Source organism: Anastrepha ludens, chromosome 4, assembly GCF_028408465.1.
Source record: "Anastrepha ludens isolate Willacy chromosome 4, idAnaLude1.1, whole genome shotgun sequence".
Taxonomy (NCBI): Eukaryota; Metazoa; Arthropoda; class Insecta; order Diptera; family Tephritidae; genus Anastrepha; species Anastrepha ludens.
Genome location: NC_071500.1, coordinates 98,436,030 through 98,458,420, shown reverse-complemented (window position 1 = coordinate 98,458,420; position 22,391 = coordinate 98,436,030). Strand labels below are relative to the sequence as shown.

The following is a 22,391-nucleotide window of genomic DNA, read 5'->3' as shown; positions in this document are numbered from 1 at the left end:
TGGCTGTACTTCCTATAAAAAAGTCAGAAATTTTCAAATAAGCAGTGTTTTTTTTAACTAGAATGCGCTATTGCCTCACCCTATAGTGGCACGGTTTTTTTATTTTCATTTTTTATTCTATACAAAATCTTCATGGCTGCACTTCCTATTAAAATAAAAAAGGCAGACATTTTCAAATATGCAGTGCCTTTTTTTAACTAAATGCCCTATTGACTCACCCTATAGAGGCATGAACTTTGTACAGATTTTTTATTGGTTTTTCTGGGTTTTTTCATTCTAAACGAAACCTTCATGGCTGCACACCTTATTAAAATAAAAAGGGCAGACATTTTCAAATAGGCAGATCTTTTTTTAACTAGGATGTCGTATTGGCGCACCCTATGGTGATGGCATGGACTTTGTACAGATTTTTTTATTAGTTTTTCTCGGTGCCTTATCCACTGTAAATACGTACTATCTGTTTGAACCGCCACTGTTGGCTCTTCAAGCCTCCAAATCGGTCTTTATAAGAACATGCAGTACGTATGTATATGTATTTTGTAAGCGATTGAGTATTTTTGTTTCATTGACGGACGCACAACACATATTGAATTGTCAGAGGAGGCTTGCGTTGGTCTTGTAGCTGAGCAAAATGTTTAGTAGTGCGCTCGCAGCGGCCGATAGAACACGGCACTAATTTATATTTGAAAAGGAGAAGTAACCTGATTATCGCATTTACATATTTTCACACATAAGTATGTGTAATATATTTTGAAACCTGTGGTGTAAAAAGAAATCATTGCTTTTACTTGGAATCGTGGAATTGCAATAAATTCGCTGTGAAATATCAATAAAACAGTTGCAAAAGTTCTGTGCAAAGCGCAAGTTTTGTGAGTAATCAGTCGACTGGTTTGTAATCACACAATGCGATTTGCGGTGATTTTGCTGATTGTGCTGGTGGCTTGCGGTCTGAGTGCGGATGGTAAGTGAATTTAATTAAGCGTGGAATTCTATGAAATTAAAATCTAACCTACCTGTTTGTGTTTTTGAGTAATAAAAATTGTGTATTTAACACCAAGTGACTGTGCTCATTTTACATAAGTGTGTATGGATATGTGTATATGTAAGTTTTGTAGTTGTTTTTTATTTCTTTTTTTTAGTTTCTCCACACATTTTATTCAACATTTTCAGTAACTTCTTTTTATATTTGCTTTGATCTGCTCTTAATTTGTTTTTGTTTAGCTAAGAATCGTTAAAGCAGCCATTTCATCGCACTTTGTTTTTGACTTAATTCGCGAACATATAATACGTATGTATATACATATGTATGTATGTATGTACTTTTGTATGCATATAAATAAATTTAGCGGCGAGCGATATGGCAGATCTTAGTAAGACATGCATCATATGAATACGAACGTATGGGTTTGAGTTCATAACCCGGCTTCGTTATATGAAAAAAAAAAAAAAAATTACTAACAATTTTTTTCTGTTATTTATTTGATAGAATGGTTATTCCCTTTAAAGCTGCGTTCAGGCTAATAGAAATATTATTAATAATAGGAAAATCGCCAAGTTTTAATATTTTTTTTTTGTTAATAAAAGTATAGTGGTCGTCAATGCCGAATGGGTTGGTTGGGTTGGATGTTAGATAAAGTTTTTTCTAATAGCGGCCTCACCTCGGTAGTCTATGACTGTCCAGGTCCAATTTTTCGGGAGGGTCAACTTCACCACCATTTTTAAAATTATTAAAATTAAAACAAATTTTTTTTTCCATTATTGTATGTAAAACAAGTTAAATAAAAAGCCTAAAAACTGTATATATATTTTTTAATTTTTTTATTGCAAAAAAAAAAATTCCTAAAAATCGCTCACATTTTCGAGCTCTAGACCACTGGTACCCCTTAATTTGCTTTCGTGAAACCGGCCGTTAGCGAAAGAAAAGAGTATTTGGGTCTGTATGAAATGCGAATAAAACTTCATTGCGAAAAATGGTTAACATTCATTGGTAGTATTTGGCCCGAACAGAATAGCAGCGGGAAAGCGGGTTGACGGGTGGTGATCAGCTGATCCACTTCCGTCGGAAAATTCGGTTGGTTAAATACGTATAATTACGACAGGCCGGGTATCAGCTGAGATTTTGTGGTTACGATAAAATTTATTTTGTAGTGAAATCCTTTCGTTTGCTATATTTGAGAAAAAAAACACTTTTTTCTAAATTATTGACAACTTGCAGGGCTTCGTGTGCAAATCTAATAATATTTGATTTTTATTTGCCTGCTGTTGCTTGTAAACAAAACAGATTGTCATAAAGTGTTCAGAAAATCAACCCGTCGAAAAAATATAGGTAATTATTTTGCCGCCGTAAAAATAACCGACGCACAGTGGTTCCGCCATAGGACATTGGATGAAAATAGTCATGTTAAAATTATGCAACAATATTTAGCTAAATGTTAGTTCATTAGTCATAGTAACATAGAGTACAAAAGAAATTTCAACTGCACAAGCAATTCACTTATAATTGTGCCTCCAAAGTAAGAGAATTTGAAAAGTGATAGTTAGCGTGGTCTCCACTCCGTAATTACGCAGTGTTATTTTTCTAAGCATTACTGTGTTTATGACCTGTTGTATAATGGAAATTCAAGTTGAAGGTATGTACGACATGTTACACGTTTTGTTATCTTTTTTAATTATTATTTAATAGGTTTTTAGACCGTACGAAATATGTACTTTAAAATTTGCCGTTTATTTTTTTTTTATAAGAAGTTTGTAAAGTTTTAACTAAGTTCGCACGAATCTGTACAAATGAAACATACATTAAAATATTCTTACGTATGTCCTCTTTAAGGAAAAACAATTTCCAGCTGCGATGACCTGCGATTGCGCTTGATATAGGGTCTAATCTGTACCTATCTGTAGGATTTTGAAAAATGTGATTCTACCAAGATTGCTAACAAAGATTTTTTTTGTTTTAGGTGTAAATTTGAAGTGTTCATTTACGCGCATGCATATTCTGGGCACGTGGTTATGTTACAATAGCATTAAAAATGATGTTGATAGATGGCGCCACGTACTGAAGAACATAATTCAAGCTTTACCAAACTCTGAGAATTTAACCTTAGAAGACGTTGAAAATCGTGTTTCTGGGATCTGTTCACGGATTTCTCGATACTGGAAAAAAGTGCAAAGATCAAAAACAAGGCTGATTGCCAAGTACAGTAATTGGTTAACTGAAACCGAATTATGTGTGTTGAAAAAGCGGGAGTCGGGCGAGGTGACAAACTCTATGAATCCTTCTCCGAGCGAACACAGGCAAAGACACAGAAAAGATTTTGAGGATTGCAGCAAGAGGACAAAGCGTCGCAGGTTATCCGATCTAGCTAATGTTGATAGTTCTGCTATTCATGCAATACTAAGTAATTCAAAGCAATCAAATTCAAATTCTTTAGAATTCAATACGGACGAAGTTTTGTCTCTATTTAATGAGGCAAAACTCACCAAACCTCAGTATTTGTTATTAAGAGACTTTATTAATTCAAAATTGCCTAACGCTTTACCATCTTATAAAAAAGTTCTTGACGCAAAAAAACGGTGTTACCCAACAGGAATTTACGTTACAGAATCATCTGCCGAAATTAATTTACAATGTTTGTTGGACGACACTTGTTCTCGAATCTCAAAAACCAGCATTGGTGAATATATCTGGATCAAGTTGCACTGAGTATGAATTAGTAGGTAAATGGGGTTTCGATGGCAGCACTGGACAGCTGACCCAGATAAGATAATTTGAAAAAACCCTGGCCCATCCTCCACAAGGTTTTGTCGGTCTATACATTTTCAATTTGCTAAAGAAACTAAAGCTCTAGTTTTTTTGAATACTTTATTCATGTTTCTTATAGAATCGAATTTAAAAGGTGGCAAGCACGTTCATCTGAGGGAAAAGCACTTTTAGCTAAGAGAAAGGAATTTGTTCAGAGGGAGTTTAGAGAACAATTAGGCTTGATAGTTGACAAACCGCGAAGTGGAGGAAGTGGCACCTCTAATGATGGAAATACAGCACGAAAATTTTTCCTTCATTCAACCATATCATCCGAAATCACAGGAATAGACAAACACGTTATAGACAGATGTAGTTATCTCCTACAATGCCTTTCATCTGGTCTTAAAATTAATTCGAATAAATTCAAAATTAGTAAATATTCATGATATAATTTACCTGCATCAGTTCATAAAGTGCTCATTCATGGGTCGGAGGTGATCGATCATTGATTATTATCACTTGGAGAATTATCAGAGGAGGCAGCTGAATCATGTAATAAATTAGTGAAACAATTCAGACGTGACAATACCAGAAAGCACTCAAGAACTGTAACTAACACGGATCTTTTGCACAGGCTTCTTCTTAATTCCGATCCATTTATATCTAGTCTACGAAAATGTAGAAAGAAATCTATGATGTCAAGAGAAGTGTTAGATTTATTGAGTTAAAAGTTTTGTATTTCTAAGTTTGCTCATCCTTTCGGAATTTAATGTTTTTTTTCTATTATTGTTTATAATTTAAGATTTATGCAAAACTTTAAACGAAACAAAAAAATGTTATATAAAAAATGTGTGTACCTAATTTTCCTTTGACTTTTTATATTAATTATATATTACTTTATTATATATTATTATTATTATATCTTATATATATTCTTATTATATATATATTACTTTTTATATGTCTTAATGTTTTTTTAACAAATAAAAATATTTCTCAACTTAAAAACGTACTAAAAAGTCATTTATCACGCAAAAGTTCTTATGACCGCTCTTCCTACGCGGCGGGACCACTGTGCGACGGCTAGAAATTCGTCCCCGCTTGTACTCTGGTCACGTTTCCGTCGCTATTTTGCAGGTATCGGTGTTGGTCCATCTGTCAACAGCCTGCTTCTGGAATTGCAAAAAGATCTTCCATTTGTAGACGCTTCGGGGGCAGCCCACTGCTACCACTTTGGATATTCTAGAGGAGGCGTCCTATCTTGCCAGCTCATCAGCTCTCTCATTTCCTGCTATGTCCCTGTGACCAGGTATCCAGATGAGAGTGATGTCTGTCATGCGTGCTAAGGCATTTAATTCTTTTTTGCATTGTCTGACAATTTTTGCATTGGTTCTTAGTGATTTATAGTTGTTGTAGCAGTAACTTTGCCCTGTCAGTCTAGTGTAAGTCACCGGTCGTTTTCGTCTAGAGGGTCCAGAGGGAGAGGGGTGTTAGATGAGTGGATTTGTTGGGTCATGTGAAAAGGTGGTTAGTGTCGTGCGGGGTGCCTTCACAAGCCGGACATATGTTGAGTATGTCGGGGTCGATTGTGGATAGGTAGGAGTTTAAGCTGCTACAGTATACAGAACGTAGTTGTGCCAAGGTTTCGGGGGACTCTCGGGTAAGTTGGAGCTCAGAAGACATCCTGTCGCAGTTCTTATGGCAGTGTTTTGGCAGGTCTGTAGCTTCGTCCATTGCGAATCACTGACAGGCGCAGCATAGTTTAGAACCGGCCGGCCTATTGCCTTAAATGTCGGTAGCAATATTTCTTTGTCTTTGCACAAATTAGGATACTGCTCCGCCTTTGGCCGCAAAAAGTTTTCAATCAATGTTCTGTAAGAAGCTCCTGAAATCGATTCCGATTATTTTCGAAGAAATAACTCTAGTGGCTACAACCCGGCACTAATCAGTACATTTAGATGGGTGCAACTGATGTTGGTGTGTTGCCCTTGGATTTTCAGAGCCCCACAATCTACAGGTTTGTTTGTTGACATAACCATTTATGTATATAGAAATGCGCTTCATCCGACATCAAAACATTATTTAAAAAATCAATTTGTGTGGCTCTTTGTGTAAAAATAGAAAAACTCGATAATTTTAACGCGTTGTGTTGTACTGTAGGGTTCCATAATAAATTTCCGACAATTCAATTATAACCTACAAAAAGAGAAAAATGAATATAATAATAATAGTCAAAAAATAAAATTTATTTATTCTTAACATTAGTAGGTCTTATTTGGCCCACCCTGTATTATGACCAAGCACCCTGGCATTCCAACAACCACCCCCCTTCCATTCTGTAAAGTATTTTCATAAAATAAATGTGAGCGGGAAGTACCCCCAGTTTCCTGTTCGAAAGATATAAGGGTGAAAGCCTTTGGCAACAAATATTTTTATGATAGTACACTTTACCGAAGTTGAAATGCGACTGATTCTTCGTATATTTCATATTCCAAGCTTAAACCCCTTTATACAAATCATATTCCTAAATTTTCATAACCATTCGTTTACATTTTTCAGTTTTCGCCACCAAACCGCCAAAATGGGATGAGACCTACATCGCCAAGGGCACGCTCTATATTCCCTATGCCGAAATTGCAGAACCCTTTTATGCCTGGTATGATAAACCAACGAAACGTTCCCGCATCGACTACTATGGCGGCATGGTGAAGACCTATCAGCTGGGCAGTGTTATGCCTTATGGCGTTTCACTTAAATTGGCACCGGTGACCACCGATCAGGAATTGAATAAGATCAAATGTTTGCAATTGAATGGCACCGCTGAGAATCGTGTAGGAATTCAAACCATCCTACCGGACGCTAGAAACTTCACGCTTTTGGGCACGGAAAACTTCCTCGGTTTCACTTGTGACAAATTCCGACTGGAGGAAGTAATTGGACAAAAACGTAATGTCTATACTTTGTGGGTGCGCTATAAGAAATCACCACACTATCCGGCCTCACGCCAACCGATACCGGTGCGCTATGAGATGCGTGGCTATAATTCACTATTGGGTTCCCATTTCGATCACTACTTCCTGGATTATGATAGCTATGACCACGACGACATACCAAATGAAGTGTTCGAGTTGGATGATGGTGAGTTTGATGCCGTTTTTATTGCTTTCATATTTTCATACTTGTTATTTGCACTCATAGACATGGTTTGTGAACCCTTCCCTGGCCCCGGCATCGGACACTATGCCACATTCAATATAATGCAAGAATTCGTGCACCCTGCTGTGGATCACCATGTCGAACACGCTTTCGATCACTTCAAGCACAAGCATGGCATCAAATACAAGACCGATGATGAACATGAATACCGCAAGAATATTTTCAGACAAAATTTGCGTTTCATACATTCGAAGAATCGTGCACATTTGAGCTATACTTTGGCGGTAAATCATTTGGCTGACAAAACGGACGAGGAATTAAGAGCACGCCGCGGCTTCAGATCATCGGGCGTTTACAATACAGGCAAACCATTCCCATATGATGTTGAAAAGCTGAAAGACAATCTGCCCGATCAGTACGATTGGCGTTTGTATGGTGCCGTAACGCCTGTTAAGGGTAAGAGGAAAACAATTTTATTCACTTGCTAATTTTACAAGAATTTGAGAAGTTGAGCTTTTGCTAAAAAGAGCCTAAAACTGCAATTAGTGGTGCCGTAGCCGTAACCATAACCATAGCCGCAGCATTACAGCATTTGTTGTTGTTGCAGCAACATATACATTCCCCATACATATACGGTAAATGCTGCTGAAGTGACAGTCCTTGGCCAGATATAAATCCGGGTAGTTCCGGTTACGTAGAACCGACTGTGGTGGGAACGACGTACAGCATTTGTTAATTAGTCATGCCGTAACCATAAACAGCTAATATCGAAGTAGAATTAATGACAAATTTGCATTCTGTCACAAAAACACGTATAATTTTCCACTAAGTCAATTAATTTTTCGTCGTTTAATATTTAAATTTGTATCGCAAATTTCAAAACAAATTTAAAGTATTTCACAGCTGCTTACGGTTACGGGAAAAACCAAAATTCTATGGATACATACGGCTACGGATATGGTTACGGCACTTTAAATCGTTTACAGTGATGCCCATATGTTCGAACATAACAGCTGATTGCTATGGCTACGGTTATGGCTAATGGTGCTCACACTCACCAACGTAAATGTACCTCCGTATCAGCTGACATGATGAAACTACTGAGAGCCCCATGCAAATGAATTCTCACCACCGTTTCGTTCCGTAGTATCGTAGATCGTTGATTCATCGCGTCAGCTGATTCGGGCGTACGTTTTCGTTGGTGAGTGTGGGCACCATAAGGCACGGCGTCACTAATCGCAGTTTTATTGTCAAATATTTTTTAATTGCGCTCATGAAAGTTGCGCCGAAATGCAAGCTTTCGTTGGTGAAAGCGCTCAAAAAGAATTTAACTTGTTGGAAAATTTAAATTTTTGTACTTATGTTCGTAAAATATTCTTATTTTCTGACCTTACAATCAACATTTTTTTCTTTCACCCCTCAGATCAATCCGTCTGTGGTTCGTGCTGGTCATTCGGCACGGTTGGTCACCTTGAAGGCGCATATTTCCTCAAAAATGGCGGCAATCTGGTGCATCTCTCCCAGCAGGCGCTCATCGATTGCTCCTGGCAGTATGGTAATAATGGCTGCGATGGTGGTGAAGACTTCCGCGTCTACCAGTGGATGTTGAAAATGGGTGGTATACCCACTGAGGAGGATTATGGTCCTTATTTGGGTCAAGATGGTTTTTGCCATGTGAAAAATCTTACGCTCGTTGCGTCAATTACCGGTTTCGTGAATGTCACCTCAGGCGATTCGAATGCTTTCAAGATCGCATTGCTCAAACATGGACCACTCTCGGTGGCCATTGATGCTTCACCACGTTCATTCAGTTTCTATTCGCACGGTGTGTACTATGAGCCAACATGTAAGAATGGTTTGGATGAGTTGGATCATGCGGTGTTGGCTGTGGGCTATGGTACAATTAATGGCGAAGATTATTGGTTGGTTAAGAATTCATGGTCTACCTATTGGGGTAATGATGGCTACATTTTAATGTCGGCACGCAAGAATAATTGCGGTGTAATGACCACGCCCACATATGTGGAAATGTGAAAGGATACGTATTCAAGTGTGGGAGGTGAATAATTATATTCATATTTACTATATGTACGTACATATACACATAAAATATTATTCTATTCCTAATCATATTTTTATGTAAAAATCACAGAAAAAAATAAAGTACTTGTTTTTTAATTAAACGCATTTTTTCAAGGGAATCGGCATACAACCCGAAGGCACTGCCCGGTGAGTAGGTATTTGCGTAGTGAATAGACCTGCTTTTTTGACGATATGCACATACAGCCTTGGCCAAAAGTATATATGTATATATAATTGGTGCGTATACCATTTCTAGGTGTTTGGCCGAGCTCCTCCTCCTATTTGTGGTGTGCGTATTGATGCTGTTCCACAAATGGAGGGACCTACAATTTCAAGCCAACTCCGAACGGCAGATATTTTTTATGGGGAGCTTTTTCATGGCAGAAATACACTCGGAGGTTTGCCATTGCCTGCCGAGGGGCGACCGCTATTAGAAAAAAACTTATTTTTCATTTTGGTGTTTCACCAAGATTCGAACCTATGCCCTCTCTGAATTCCGAATGGTAGTCCCGCACCAACAGATTCGGCGGCCAAAGTATTGGGCACCTCATTAATTGCGGATTTTTTCCGTGAAGGTGCATATGTGAGGTCTCGATTGCACATTGACATTCGTTTGAAGCGTAAAGATCCGTTTTTATCTGACGTCAAAAATGTCTACGTTCGTCCCGAAAAAACAGCATTGGCGGGCAGTCATCCTTCATTATTAGCTTTTAAAGAAAATTGCAGCTGAAACGTGTCGTATATTGATCAATATTTACGGTAATAACGCGCCAACAAATGCAACTATTAAATAATAGTTTTGACGCTTCCAAAGTGACAATTTCCACGTGAGTGATAAAGATCGCGAAAGGCACCGACGAAATTCGAAGATACTCAATTACAAAAATTATTGGATGAAGACGCATACCGAACCGATGATATGTCTAAAGAGTTGGATATTGACAGATTAACCGTCGGTAAACGTTTGCACGCGATGACCTGCCCAGAAAGCAGGTAACTGGGTGCCGTGAGAGATGCTTCTTGAACGGTAGAAAAGAAAAGTTTTCTGCATCCCATCGTTACTGGCGGTGAAAAATTGATCTATTATGATAACCCTAAGCGTCGAAAAAGTTGGAACCTGCTAGGTGCAACAGGTCCATCGACAGCTAAAAAAAATATTCATTCTCCAAAGGTTATGTTGTGCATCTGGTGGGATCAGAAGGGTGTCATCTATTATGAACTCCTTAAACCATCTGAAACCCTCACTGGCGATCGTTACCGACTGCAGTTAATGCGTTTGAATAGAGTTCTCAAAGAAAAGCGGCCGTAATGGGACGGTAGACTTGACAAATTGATTTTGCGGCATGATAACGCCACAAGTTGCTAAATCAGTCCAGAAATATTTAGAAGGATTAAATTGGCAAATCTTGCCCCACCCGCCGTATTCCCCACACATTGCACCTTCGGATTACCATCTGTAGCGATCAATGCAGTCAGTCCTTATTCTAGAGCAATACTCTTTTTACGAGAGCATCGCAAACTAGCTCAATGAATTGGTAAAGTCTAAACAACTCGAATTTTTCGTCAGAGGAATCTGTATGCTGCCTGAAAGGTGGAGTAAAGCTTCCAATGGCACATACTTCACATATAGTACATAACATCACGTATTATTTAATTGTTTAAATAATTCGTAACTTTGGCTAAGAAAGGACAGAAACATATTCCCATACCCAATATTAATAAATCCGTATAAATAAAGGGGATTCGTGATAACAACATTAATATATAGTAGTACCATCCTTTCGTTTGACAACAGTAGCAATCCTCTGGGGCATGCTGCATACAAGCTTTGCACATTCGGCTATACTTATGGTGCTCCACTAGAGCATTAAAGCATTTTCAGGGTGATGCTATGTTGCTTTCCTTTTAATTTGGGTTTTTCAAATAACCCATATGTGCTCTATGGGGTTTAGATCTGGAGACTGAGCTGGCCAATGTAACAAAACAATAACACATGTTGTGACATTTGAATGATATCATTGGACACTTAAATGATATCATTTTTCACATATAATGGTTAGTAGCCGTATTTTGAATAAAATATATATTTCCTCCTTATTTGCTTATTCGATTTCGAATGTTATCGATCATTACATTTTATACCAAAAAAATGCTTGTACTACTAACAATTTTGGGGTGGCTTTCCATTGCTACCACGACAAATTTTCATTTTATGTCTAACTGCGTGGATCGAATTTAAAAACTATAACACACGAATATAGTCACTATATCGGCCTTTTGATTTATAGTACTATTTATAAATTACAATTAAGAATTAATAGCAATATTTATCGTTAAAAATGCTTAATTTTTGCATAAGCTTGAAAAAATACCCTATTACAGACGCTTAATTTACTTAAATGCAAACACAGAAAAGTAACAATATTCACCTATAAACACTCCCTATTAATTCAAGATTTTAGTAAAAGCTATTTGTGCTCAATAATACTAAGAATTTTATTAAAATTCTATTATTACAAATCGTCATATGAATTCAAAAAAGCCCTAAGTTACAAAAAATTCAAAATCGACTTTTTAGTTGATTATTATGCACCGTATCATTATACATGTTCCTTTACAATTTTATAATCCAACAACCAATAATGACGTTGGTATAAACAAAATTCGAAAAGCCGGTGACGGTGACGGTGAATAAAACATTTTCATTTTAAAAGGTTTTTTGCTTATTCTGTAAGATTTTTAAAATGTAACTTAGGGCTTTTTTGATTTCATGTGACGAAATGTTCTTCTAAACGTTTGTAATACCGTGCAAAATAAATGTGCTGGGCGAATTGTCAAAGGAACGATAATGAGAAAAGAATAAAGTGAAATCGAAAAAACCCAGTCGCGAAAATTTTTTATAAATAGTGAAAATTTGAAATAAAAAATCTCGCGACTTTTAGTCCAAATTTTCGCCGGCAGCGCTTTTTCGTTTTAAAATACATTTGAATTATAAAACCTAAGTTAAATGCTTGCTGGGTTCACAATTGCTTTATACATTTCTCCTCAACGATATTTCACTAGAAGATGCAAATCCAGTCGTAAAAAACCTAATTTATAAGTTTTTCGTGGGTGTTCTATAGGGACCCTAGGAGATTGGGACTTTCATTGTTATAATGGTGTGACCTTGTTCTTTCTAGTGTGAGTGGTAGGTGGTGGCACACCGCCTCCCTCTCCGCCCCTCATTCAAATATATCGGGGTAGTAATAGAAAGTTTAGCCACAATTTCTCTATAAGTACCACGATTTTTAGCCGCATTCCATAGTTCAGCTATGTTGCCAAAGCTTGTCTACGCAACCACGAAAGCTGCTTTCTGCCAACTCATCGCTTTCCTTCAATTTTATCCTTTAGTATTAATTGTAGATGATATTTGGAATTTCTTAATAAGTGGCCAAGGTACGCTGTATTGCAACACTTTACTGTCTGCAGGAGATCACGGTCGCGTTTAATAGGACGTTAAATTTCCATATTAGAGACACATTCCGTCCAGCAAATATTTAAAATATGTACTTCAAAAAAAAAAGCTCAAGTCTGTTCATGTCAGCAAGTTTCAGCGTTCAATATTCCACACTGTATAGAAGTACAGATCGCACGTTGGACTTTGTAAAATGAATTTTGTGTTCGATGTTAAAATCATGGCATGAAGATTTTCTTAATCCTACAGAAACAATTTTTCTTCTTGTCCTTATTTCAGCTGATGCGTCCCATTTTTCATTGACCCAACAAACAAGGTATTTGTAGTTTTAAACTTTTTCTATCGGTTCGTCATTTATCGTTAGTGCTTAAGGAAAGTTTGCTGGCCAATTGTTGTTGATGCTGCCTAGATTTTTTTGCTGTCGCTGGTTATTGTTCTGAAGCTAGTCCTGAGCACTGGTATTGCACTTATTTTGCCATAAAATTCACCGAAAACTGAAATAAAACATCTGTGCATAAAGAACCAGCTGTTCTGCCAAACGCGCGCTATCTATTGGTAGGTAGCTTAATCGTACACCTGTAAAACGGGTGCTGCCAGACGTTAAAAACCAAATTATGCAGCGTACACCAGTGTCTAAAACGGCAAAACGGAAAGTCGCCGAAACGTCGCAGGATATCTCATTGTATGATTTAATGACTGCTTTAAGAATATAGAAGACAACTTTAGCAAAAATTGGAAGGCTTAGCGGCCAAAGAAGATATTATTGAACTGAAACAATCAATAAGTTCGCAATTGCAGTGTGGGGAAATGAAAAATGAATTAGCTCAGGTGAAACTCTGATCGGCCTGAAACTTTCACCCATAAGTATAAAAAGCGTAAGCGTTTCTAAATGTGGAAAAATCATGAAAATCGGTTTTAAATCAACAAAACTGTCAAAATTCTTTCAGTGAAATGGACATAATTCGCTCAATTTTGCTCTGATTGGCCAGACATTTTGATACTTAATTACAAAAGCGTCAGCCTTTTCCACAATTATGAATTAGACACTCTGCTGCTACTATCGAACTAATTTTTCAACTCGAACGTCTACTTTCAGAAACTCATTTGATTAATGTTAGAGGTTAATTAGAATCGATAGCTGAAGTGAAACATCTGGGCGGAGAGCACCACCTATCTTCCTAAACACGCGCCATCTATTGGCAGGTAGCTTAATCATAAATCTGTAAAAAGGTGCTACCAGACGGTAAAAAACCAAATTATGCAGCGTCCACAGAGTCTAAAACGGCAAAATGCAAAGACGCTGTGTATCTCAGTAATTGAGAAATATAAAGGGTTTTCCAATAAGAGGTATTATTTTGATATTCAAAGAAAAATGCTATTTTTCAATATAAATGATCGGATGCTTATTTCATTATAAAGAGGAAAGTATGCCGTTAATAATGGAAGATAGCATCAGGCAAATGACCACCACGACCACGCTTACAGGTCAATATCCTTTTCATGAAATTTTCCATAACCGAATTGCAAAGTGGCTGCCCTATGTCCTCGATAGCCTCACGAATTCCATCTTTGAGTGGTCAATTAAGATCACCTCTTCGAAAGATAACACGGTCCGGAAACTTTTCCCATTAAAAGACCAATGGTTTCGTTGCTTGTGTGGCACGTAGCGCCGTCTTGTTGAAAATGAACGTTGTCCAGATCAATACCATCAATTCGAGCCATAAAAAATCGTTAATCATCTCTCGATAGCGCAATCCAATTCAAAATAACACGTGTTATTGGAAAACCCTTTAGAAGGCAACTTTAGCACAAAAAATTGGAAGGCTTAGCAACCAAAGATGAGTACCTGAATGCGGTAAATGCTAAATTTAAAAATGAATTAGCTCAGATGAAGCGAGAACGAGTAATGGATAGAAGAGAACTAAACCGTCTGGTCAATGAATTAAAGAAGAATAAATTAATTGTTAAAGGTTTACCCAACGATACCAACACCAAATTAGCTGTTCATAACTATCAGCGGTAAACTCAGATTGTCTACTATTGGTGTTCGGAAGGTGCGGCAACTTTATGTGTCTGATAGTATCGACAACTTAGTGTCGATTTTGACGGACACGATAAAACCGCTATAACTGCTAATAGGGGCAAATGTCTTTTTGTCTCAGAAAATGCTTGGTTCGCCATTGAATGTTTCAATAAGCGAACGAAAATGCTTCAGTTTTTGAAAGACTTTATTGAATCCTCCACAACATAGTCCAGAATAAAGTATGTATAAATTATGCGCTAAAACAAAGTTTGAATATTTCTATAATGAAGTAGACCTTTTGAATACAGTCAGAAACTCCAGAGATTGGTGGAGACTAGCTAATGCTCTGAAAAGACGCCCGCCTACGGTTAATGGTAGCCTTATAATATTTGACTTTTATGACCATTTTATATCCTTGACTTATCGTTCATGGAGTACATAGAGCTCAATATTTCATCATGCTCAATTTTTCGCCGAACTGCGCAATTCGCTTGCTTGAGAGGTCTAGGTTTCTGTGGTTAATATTCATGGAAAAAGTATTGCACAGAATTAAAGGGTGACCATTTGTGGAACAACATCAAGACGCACGCCACAAATAGGAGGAGGAGCTCGGCCAAACACCCAAAAGGGGTGTACGCCGCCAATTATATATATATATAATTTAGAGGATTTTAAATTGAAACAACGAAAGCTCAAATTGATTGGTCAATCTTTAGTATTTTTGTATAGAATCATTCATGACATTTAATTTTTGAAGATAATTCCTATCAAATGTTGGGCGCAACTGCGCCGTAATTCGGCCATCCGTAAACATCAATTTTGAATGACTCGCTGGAAGACTTCGATCGGTATCTCGTGAATAACTTTAGTAATGTTGGTTACCATGCATCAATCGAAGCTGGTTTATCCACAAAGCATTTAGACTTTACATACTCCCACAAACTAAAGTCCAAAGGCGTGATATCAAACGATGTTGGTGGATCAATCAATCCGGTCCGGCAGTAAATCCATTTTTTCACGGGCTGTATGGAAAGTAGTGCCATCTTCTTGGAACCAAGTGTTGTAGAGATCACGGGCTTAAATTTTCAGCATCAAAAAGTCGTTTATCACATGGTGCGATAGCGTTCGTCATTCACTGTTACATTGGCGCTAGCCTCATCTTTGAAGAAATATTGGCCGATGATTCCTCGAGCCCATAGGCCGCATCAATTGGTTGTTTTCAATGGTTGTAATGCCTATTCTTAAATGGCTTCAGATTGTTCTTCAGCGCAAATACGACAATTTCGTTTATTGACGTAGCCATTAAGCCAATAATGGGTCTCATTGCTGAATATTATAAGTTTGCCCGAGCGCGCGATGAACACTTTTCACAGAGCGTCGATTTCCGTAATACGATTTGTAAATGTTGTTGGGGCGTAAGTCTTGCCATGATGAAATGTCAATGGTACATGAAAAAATTATGAAAAATTGACAGTAGTCAGACAGTAGGCGTGATCTGCCAAAAACAAACCCTATTGGAAGAAATACCTCCAATCTGATCACCCTTTATCTTATATATTTCGGTAGACAATTGAAAAGCAGTTTCCTTCCTGACAACTGCAGCCGATTTGGAATGGTGAACTAGACGAGCTTTACAATGACTTGCACATTATAAAACGTATCAGAATACAACGACTGCGTTAGCTCGGTTAAATCGTACGGGGTGATGAGGAAGCAATATTCTATTCCCCATAGGTAGAGGGAAAGTGAAATAAGTTAAGTGAAAGTTTTTTGGTCACCGCCCAAACCGACCAAGGATTGTGGAATCATAGTATAAGAAGATATAAGACGATTATATAATAGGGAATAAGTAACACTCTGTTGTTAAGGAGTTAGAGGTAGTCAGAGGCCCGAAACAATGAAGATTTTCAATACTTTTTTGTTTGCTAGTCAATTGCTTTATTTTACAAAAATAAAACCTTAGCATTAATGAATAATTTCGATTTGACTTTAGCAAAATTTCAAAAGTTAATAATTGTAAGTTATCGCTGTTTGTATGGAGCCTGTTTCTCCAGAAGTCTCTTGCGGGGATCATCGCAAGTCCTTGGAGATTCATTTAAAATCAATCGGACAAGTGAAATTAGTTTTATTTATAGATAATCTTGTGCCTGATCGAAGCTTTGTTTTTTTTTTATTTTTCAAAATTAACAATATGGCGGCCTCGGGAAATATTTTTTAGATTTTCGAGAAAAAACCGACGATTAATTGTTTAAAAAAATCAAAATTAAAAAAAAAAAATCCTTTGATCAGGCACGAGTTTTTAATGTTTTTCAAAAGCAGTATCAATTTTCTTGAAAATTTCCAAGCGGTTTTTAAGTTACAGTTACCACCATTTCAAAAAACATAGTTTTGAGAAAAAGGCATTCAAAGTTTTGCTATCCATTCCGGACCGCCAGAGAGCCCTTTGTTAATTGCTGAATAACTCGAAAAGTATTTGTCGGATTCACTTCAAATTTTCACACAATATTTTTAAGATATTATACTTTAAGAAAATGTAAATTTTTTTTTTTGAAAATCCTAACTACCCCTAATCCTATAAATGATCAAGTTTTGGTGTTCATGTATCCGAAAAACTTGCAAAGTAGGGAAAAGTGAGAGAGCAAAATGATATTTCATTTTGAGGGGAAGTTGCAAATTTTTATTGGCTACATTTTTACTTGTAAGAATTCGCAAGTGAGAAAAACAGCTGATCGTAAAGTGGCGAATATAAGAAAATATATTTTAGAAAATATATTAAAATTTATAAAGTTTATTTGAAGTCATACGTTAACTATATAGGACCAATGATTTATAGGTAGGTGCTTCTGAACCACAGCTTCCAGTCACCGTTGCTGCTGTTTTCGAAATACAAATCGAAAGCATTGAAGGTATCTTTTGTGTTTCATGCGTGTACAAGGGCGGTTCAATAAGTATCCGTGTTTGATCACAGAGGGCGTTCCTGAGAGAAGTTGGTGTTAGCACCGTGTGCTGCGATCTATCAAACGACGGCAAAACAAATTTCAGAGTGATTGATGGGTTAGTTTGGATTTTGCAGCTATTCGAGTAAGAGAAGTTTCGTAATTTTTGCTAAGATGGAAAAAGAGTACAATCGTTCGGTAACTCGCTTTTTGTTTTTGGATGGAAAAAACTGCGAGGAGATAAAAGTATAGTGGGGTGCTGTCTATGTGAACGCATCACCATCTATGACCATCTCCGCTCTGGAGAAGACCCGACAGACGTGGTTACCGAGGAAAGCATTCAAAAAGTCCACGACATGATTTTCGTTGATCGACGAACGAAAGTACGCGAAGCAAAGGTGTGCTGACTGGAACGGCAATTAATATTTTACATGATAAGTTGACAATGGAAAAATTATCGGTCCGTTGGGTGTCGCGATCGCTCACAAGCAACAACGAGTGGATGCGCGGAAAGTGTTTGGAGAAATATAAGCGAGATCCGAAGGAATTTTTGCGTCGAGTTGTCACCGTTGATGAAATCTGGATTCATCATTACACAAAAGAAACTAAGAAACAATCAAAATAATGACTTTCTCCCGGTGAATATGCTCCAAAGAACGCGAAGACAGTCCCATCGGCCGCAAAGGTAATTTCGTAAATTTTTTGGGATGCGAACGGCGTCATCCATATGGATTTTTTAGAAAAAGGGAGAACAATACTACAGTGAGTTATTGGACCGCTTTCACAAAAAATTGAAGAAGACACGGCCGCGTTTGGCGAAAAAGAAGGTGCTGCTTCACCACGATAACGCACCAGCACATTTATCCGGAGATGACGCCGCCAAACTGCATGAATTGCTGCCGCACCCCCCGTATTCACCCGATCTGGCTCCCTGCGAATTTTTCTTGTTCCCTAACATGCAAAAATGACTCACAGAGAAAAAAATTTGGTTCAAACGAAGAAGTCATCGCCGAAAAAGAGGCGTATTTTAGAGAGTTCGACAAATCCAATTTTTTGGAGGGGTTGAAAAAAGGCCGGAGCGTTGGGAGAAGTGTATCTTTCTAAAAGGGGACTATATTAAAAATAACAATTTTTGTTTTTTGAAAAAAATAGTATCTTCATTTCTAACAAGGGTACTTTTTGAACCCCCTCGTATAACTTCTATTTTTCTTGCATATTTTTATTCTCTCTTTTCTCTATCGTATATAGAAATAAATTTGTGGATTACAGGTTCGTTGCTCATTAGTTTGCCAGTGCTTATGTCTGCTACCATTGCCAACCCTCCATGTCCTCTTCGACCTCTAATTTGTCTAAGTGATCTCCAGTTCAAGCAAAGTTTCCTGGTGTGTCTCCAACTTTCTTGCTTCCCGCACTAGCCCCGGCTCATCTTCTTAGGGTAGCCTCATCTCAAACAAGTACTACCTTGGGTGTACATATCGTTAATAATTCTTGTGTAATTATTTGCAAAGTACTCAATTGCTGGTAAGTTTAGTGGCTCATTAATGGCCATCCCTCGCACAGAAGGCCAACGTACGTCCTTAACTACTCCATTAGTAGTTGCCTGCGTTTACGTATACGCATAATTGTTCGACGCACACATTTTTCATGCACCAATGCAACAATTCTGTTGTTGTTGTTGTTGTTTAAATTACGCTCAAGATTTGTTATAAGAATTGCGATGCAAAATGGATATGGATATGTGGGTTGTTTCGAATGCTGACATGCCATCCTATTTATTTGCCTACACAAATGTAAATGCCTCAAGCACTCACACGATTATTGTGACTGGGTAAATACTCGTGCACTACAGATGCGTAGAGGTAATAAGTGTAAGTGGCTTTTTGAATGAATGGCTAATATCCTAGTACTCGTAGGCAATGCGTAGCACTCAGCCTCTTAGCGGTGTAATTAGTAGTGAGTAGATAAGGCAATTGGGATTTGTATGTCTGGTGAATGTGGTGGGTTATTTTTATAAAACTTTAAGCTAACTAGTAATATATAACATTTTTAAACCATTTGTATTTTGTATAAACACTTTTTTTTTCAAAATTCTGTCAAAATTAGAACACCCTTAATAGCATGAAATTGCAAGAACTACGGCAAGATCCGTCCCCGTAGAAACCCCACAAAATGTCAATAATTTAGAAAGAAGTGGGTTTTTGTAACAACGAGCTTCAGCGAGTTGCTTTAGAAATATAGTATCGAATAGATTTCATTACAAAATTAATTTTAATTTAACTATGGGTTGGGAAATAAGTTCATAGCGGTTTCATATTTTATTTTATTTTACAACGATTTGTTTGCTGCTTGGCAAAGGGAAACTCTTTCTGCTCTACAAAACTATGTTAATTGTATTTTTGAGTTATTTAATTTTTTATTACTTTTGAGGCTTAGACATGGAATACCCAGGGGGTAAAAATCAACTTTTTCGACACCTATTCTTCTTTGTTTTTCATCGAGGTTAAAAAGCGGCCGAATCAGCCCAGGATATCGGTGTCGACGTGTATGGAGAAGGTGTCATAGGCGAGTCTAAAGTTCAAAATAAAAAAATTGCGACTTTGACGTTGTTGATTTATCTGAAGACTTCGATGAAGAACGCCTCAAATCACTCTTGAAGGAGAACGGTTGCCAAATCAGTCGTGAATTGGCGGTAAAATTAACTGCGATCATAAAACGATTCTCAATCACCTTCATTCAATAGGAATTACCGAAAAATTGGAAGCCTAGCTGCCTCACGAGCTCAATGCAAACAAAAAAAAAAACAAGGAAAGTCGCCTTCAAATTGATTCTCAGCACCTCGCCCGTTATCGAGCAACATGCGGTCATACACAGCGGTTTTTGTACCGAATCGTCACGGAATATAAGAAATGGTGCCTATTCATCAATATAAAGCAAAGAAAGGAGTGAGTGGCTCCAGGAGATACATCTTATCTTCATCCAAAGAAGACCATGATATGTGTCTGGTGGAACTGGGAGGACTTGGGAAATGCTCCAAAAAATGCCACGGTCAACAAGGAGCTCTACATTGCCCTGCTACACCGCGTGAATGAGGCTATTTGACTGAAAATACCTGATCGACATGGTCAAACCATAGTTATTCACGACAACACCAGGCCCCATGTTGCACTAGTCGTGAAAGCCGCACTCCAAGAGCTCGAATGGGAAGCTATTTAGCATCCGCCGTATTCTTCGGACCTTGCGCCGACCCATTACCATCGTTTCAGCTCCCTGTCAAACCATATGAAAGGCGTTACCTTCGATAACAAAGAGGTCCTTACAAACTGGCTCAACTTCTTCTTCAAACTTCTTTGATACCAGACGGGGAATATAAAATTGGTTAACTTATTGACAATACATATGTATGTATATTCCGAATTGAAATTGAAAGTGATTGAGAATCGTTTTATGGTCGCAGCTTACATTTTTTCCCAATTCATGACTGGTTACCGATCGTTCTGCTTCAAAAGTGATTTGAGACGTTCTTCATCGAATTCAGAAGGCCATCTGCTACAGGTCGTGTCATCGACGTCAAAGTCGCTATTTTTGAACTTTGCAAACCATTTCCGTGCTCTAGACTCGCCTATGATACCTTCTCCATACACGTCGCAAATGTTCTGCGCAGTTTCGGCAGCTTTTTGACCTCGATGAAAAGCTAAGAAGAGCAAGTGTCGAAAATATTGATTTTCCCCTCCTGTATATTCCATTTCTAAGCCGCCAAACTAATAAAAATTAAGGGGGGAGCCTGGTTTATGAGTTCTAAAAATTGCATCTCTTTGCAATTGTTTTTTTTAAGGAAAAAATTAATTTAGCACTGCAAAGTTTTTTCTATCTTTTAATGAACATTTAAAAAGTATAAAAAATTTTTGTACTGGTTAAAATAAGTTGAAAAAATGTTTAACATAGAAATTAGTAGAGCGCTGTAACGCTGGAGTTTCCAACTGGCGTACAAGATACAGCTCGTAATTATTATCTAAAGCAAAAAATTCAAATGGATTTCTAATTATCATGATTTTTTATTCTATATGAACTAAAAAAACTGAGAGAAATTCCAAAATTTCAACTTTTTGGAGGTTTTAAAGAAAAAAATGCCTTTCTATAAAAAAAAAACTCACTTCAACTCGGTATAAAAATCTTGAAAAATTTTTTTTTATCTATTTTGTTAGTTCAAATAGAAGAGAATTTAATACTGAAGGGAACAAGGTATGATTCATTTCAAAAGGTTCATTAGTTTTTTTTTCATTCATGTACGCCAATTCAAAGAAATTATAAAAATGAAAAGTCGAGAAAAGGAGATAAAGTTTGTACTATAGCTGCCCGGTCACAGCGTAACTACCTAACGCTCGCCTACCTTTGGCTTTGTATCTACGGAAATATTGAGATTTAGACTCTGTAACTTTGTGTGAATATTCTGAAATATATTAGGAATCGCGTAAAAAAAAAAAAATTTTATGACCTTATAAACCCCCCTTAAATAACTCAAAACTACAATTAGAATAGTTTTGTAGAGCAGAAAGAGTTCCCTTTGCCAAACAGAAAACATAAACATCGTTGTAAAATAAAATAAAATAAAAAAACGCCATGAACTTATTCCCCAACCCAATATATTTGATTCTGCTGCACTCACTCATGTTTTGTATGCCCCGCATATCTTCCATACCTTCCAAATCTCACTTCAAATGTACTTAACTCTACTTCACGCCAACTTTTTATCAGTCTATAATTACGCGTTTGACCTATGTCAAATAGATTTAGTCCACAAAGCGAAGCTCACACCGGAGTATTATTTACAGCCGTAATTAATATTAACTTACCTACCGCACTGTATTTGCTATCCGTCTCTTATCCCTTTGGCACTCAGGATGCTCGCATATAGAATGCACTAAGCTAAAGAAGCTGTCAGAAAAGTCATAAATCAATTTTGCAATGCATTAAGCCATCGTTTATTTAGCCTTACTCAACCTA

General features: G+C 37.3%; 1 protein-coding gene across 1 annotated transcript; it reads left to right on the top strand.

The window, feature by feature from the left end:
- Positions 1-629: 629 nt before the first annotated feature.
- On the top strand, positions 630-9,078 carry LOC128860297 (digestive cysteine proteinase 1). The gene is made up of 4 exons (XM_054097738.1): positions 630-961; positions 6,299-6,877; positions 6,938-7,351; positions 8,319-9,078. Exons 1-4 carry the CDS (start codon positions 904-906, stop codon positions 8,927-8,929), a joined length of 1,662 nt encoding a protein of 553 aa, XP_053953713.1. The 5' UTR covers positions 630-903; the 3' UTR covers positions 8,930-9,078.
- The last annotated feature ends 13,313 nt before the right edge of the window (positions 9,079-22,391 follow it).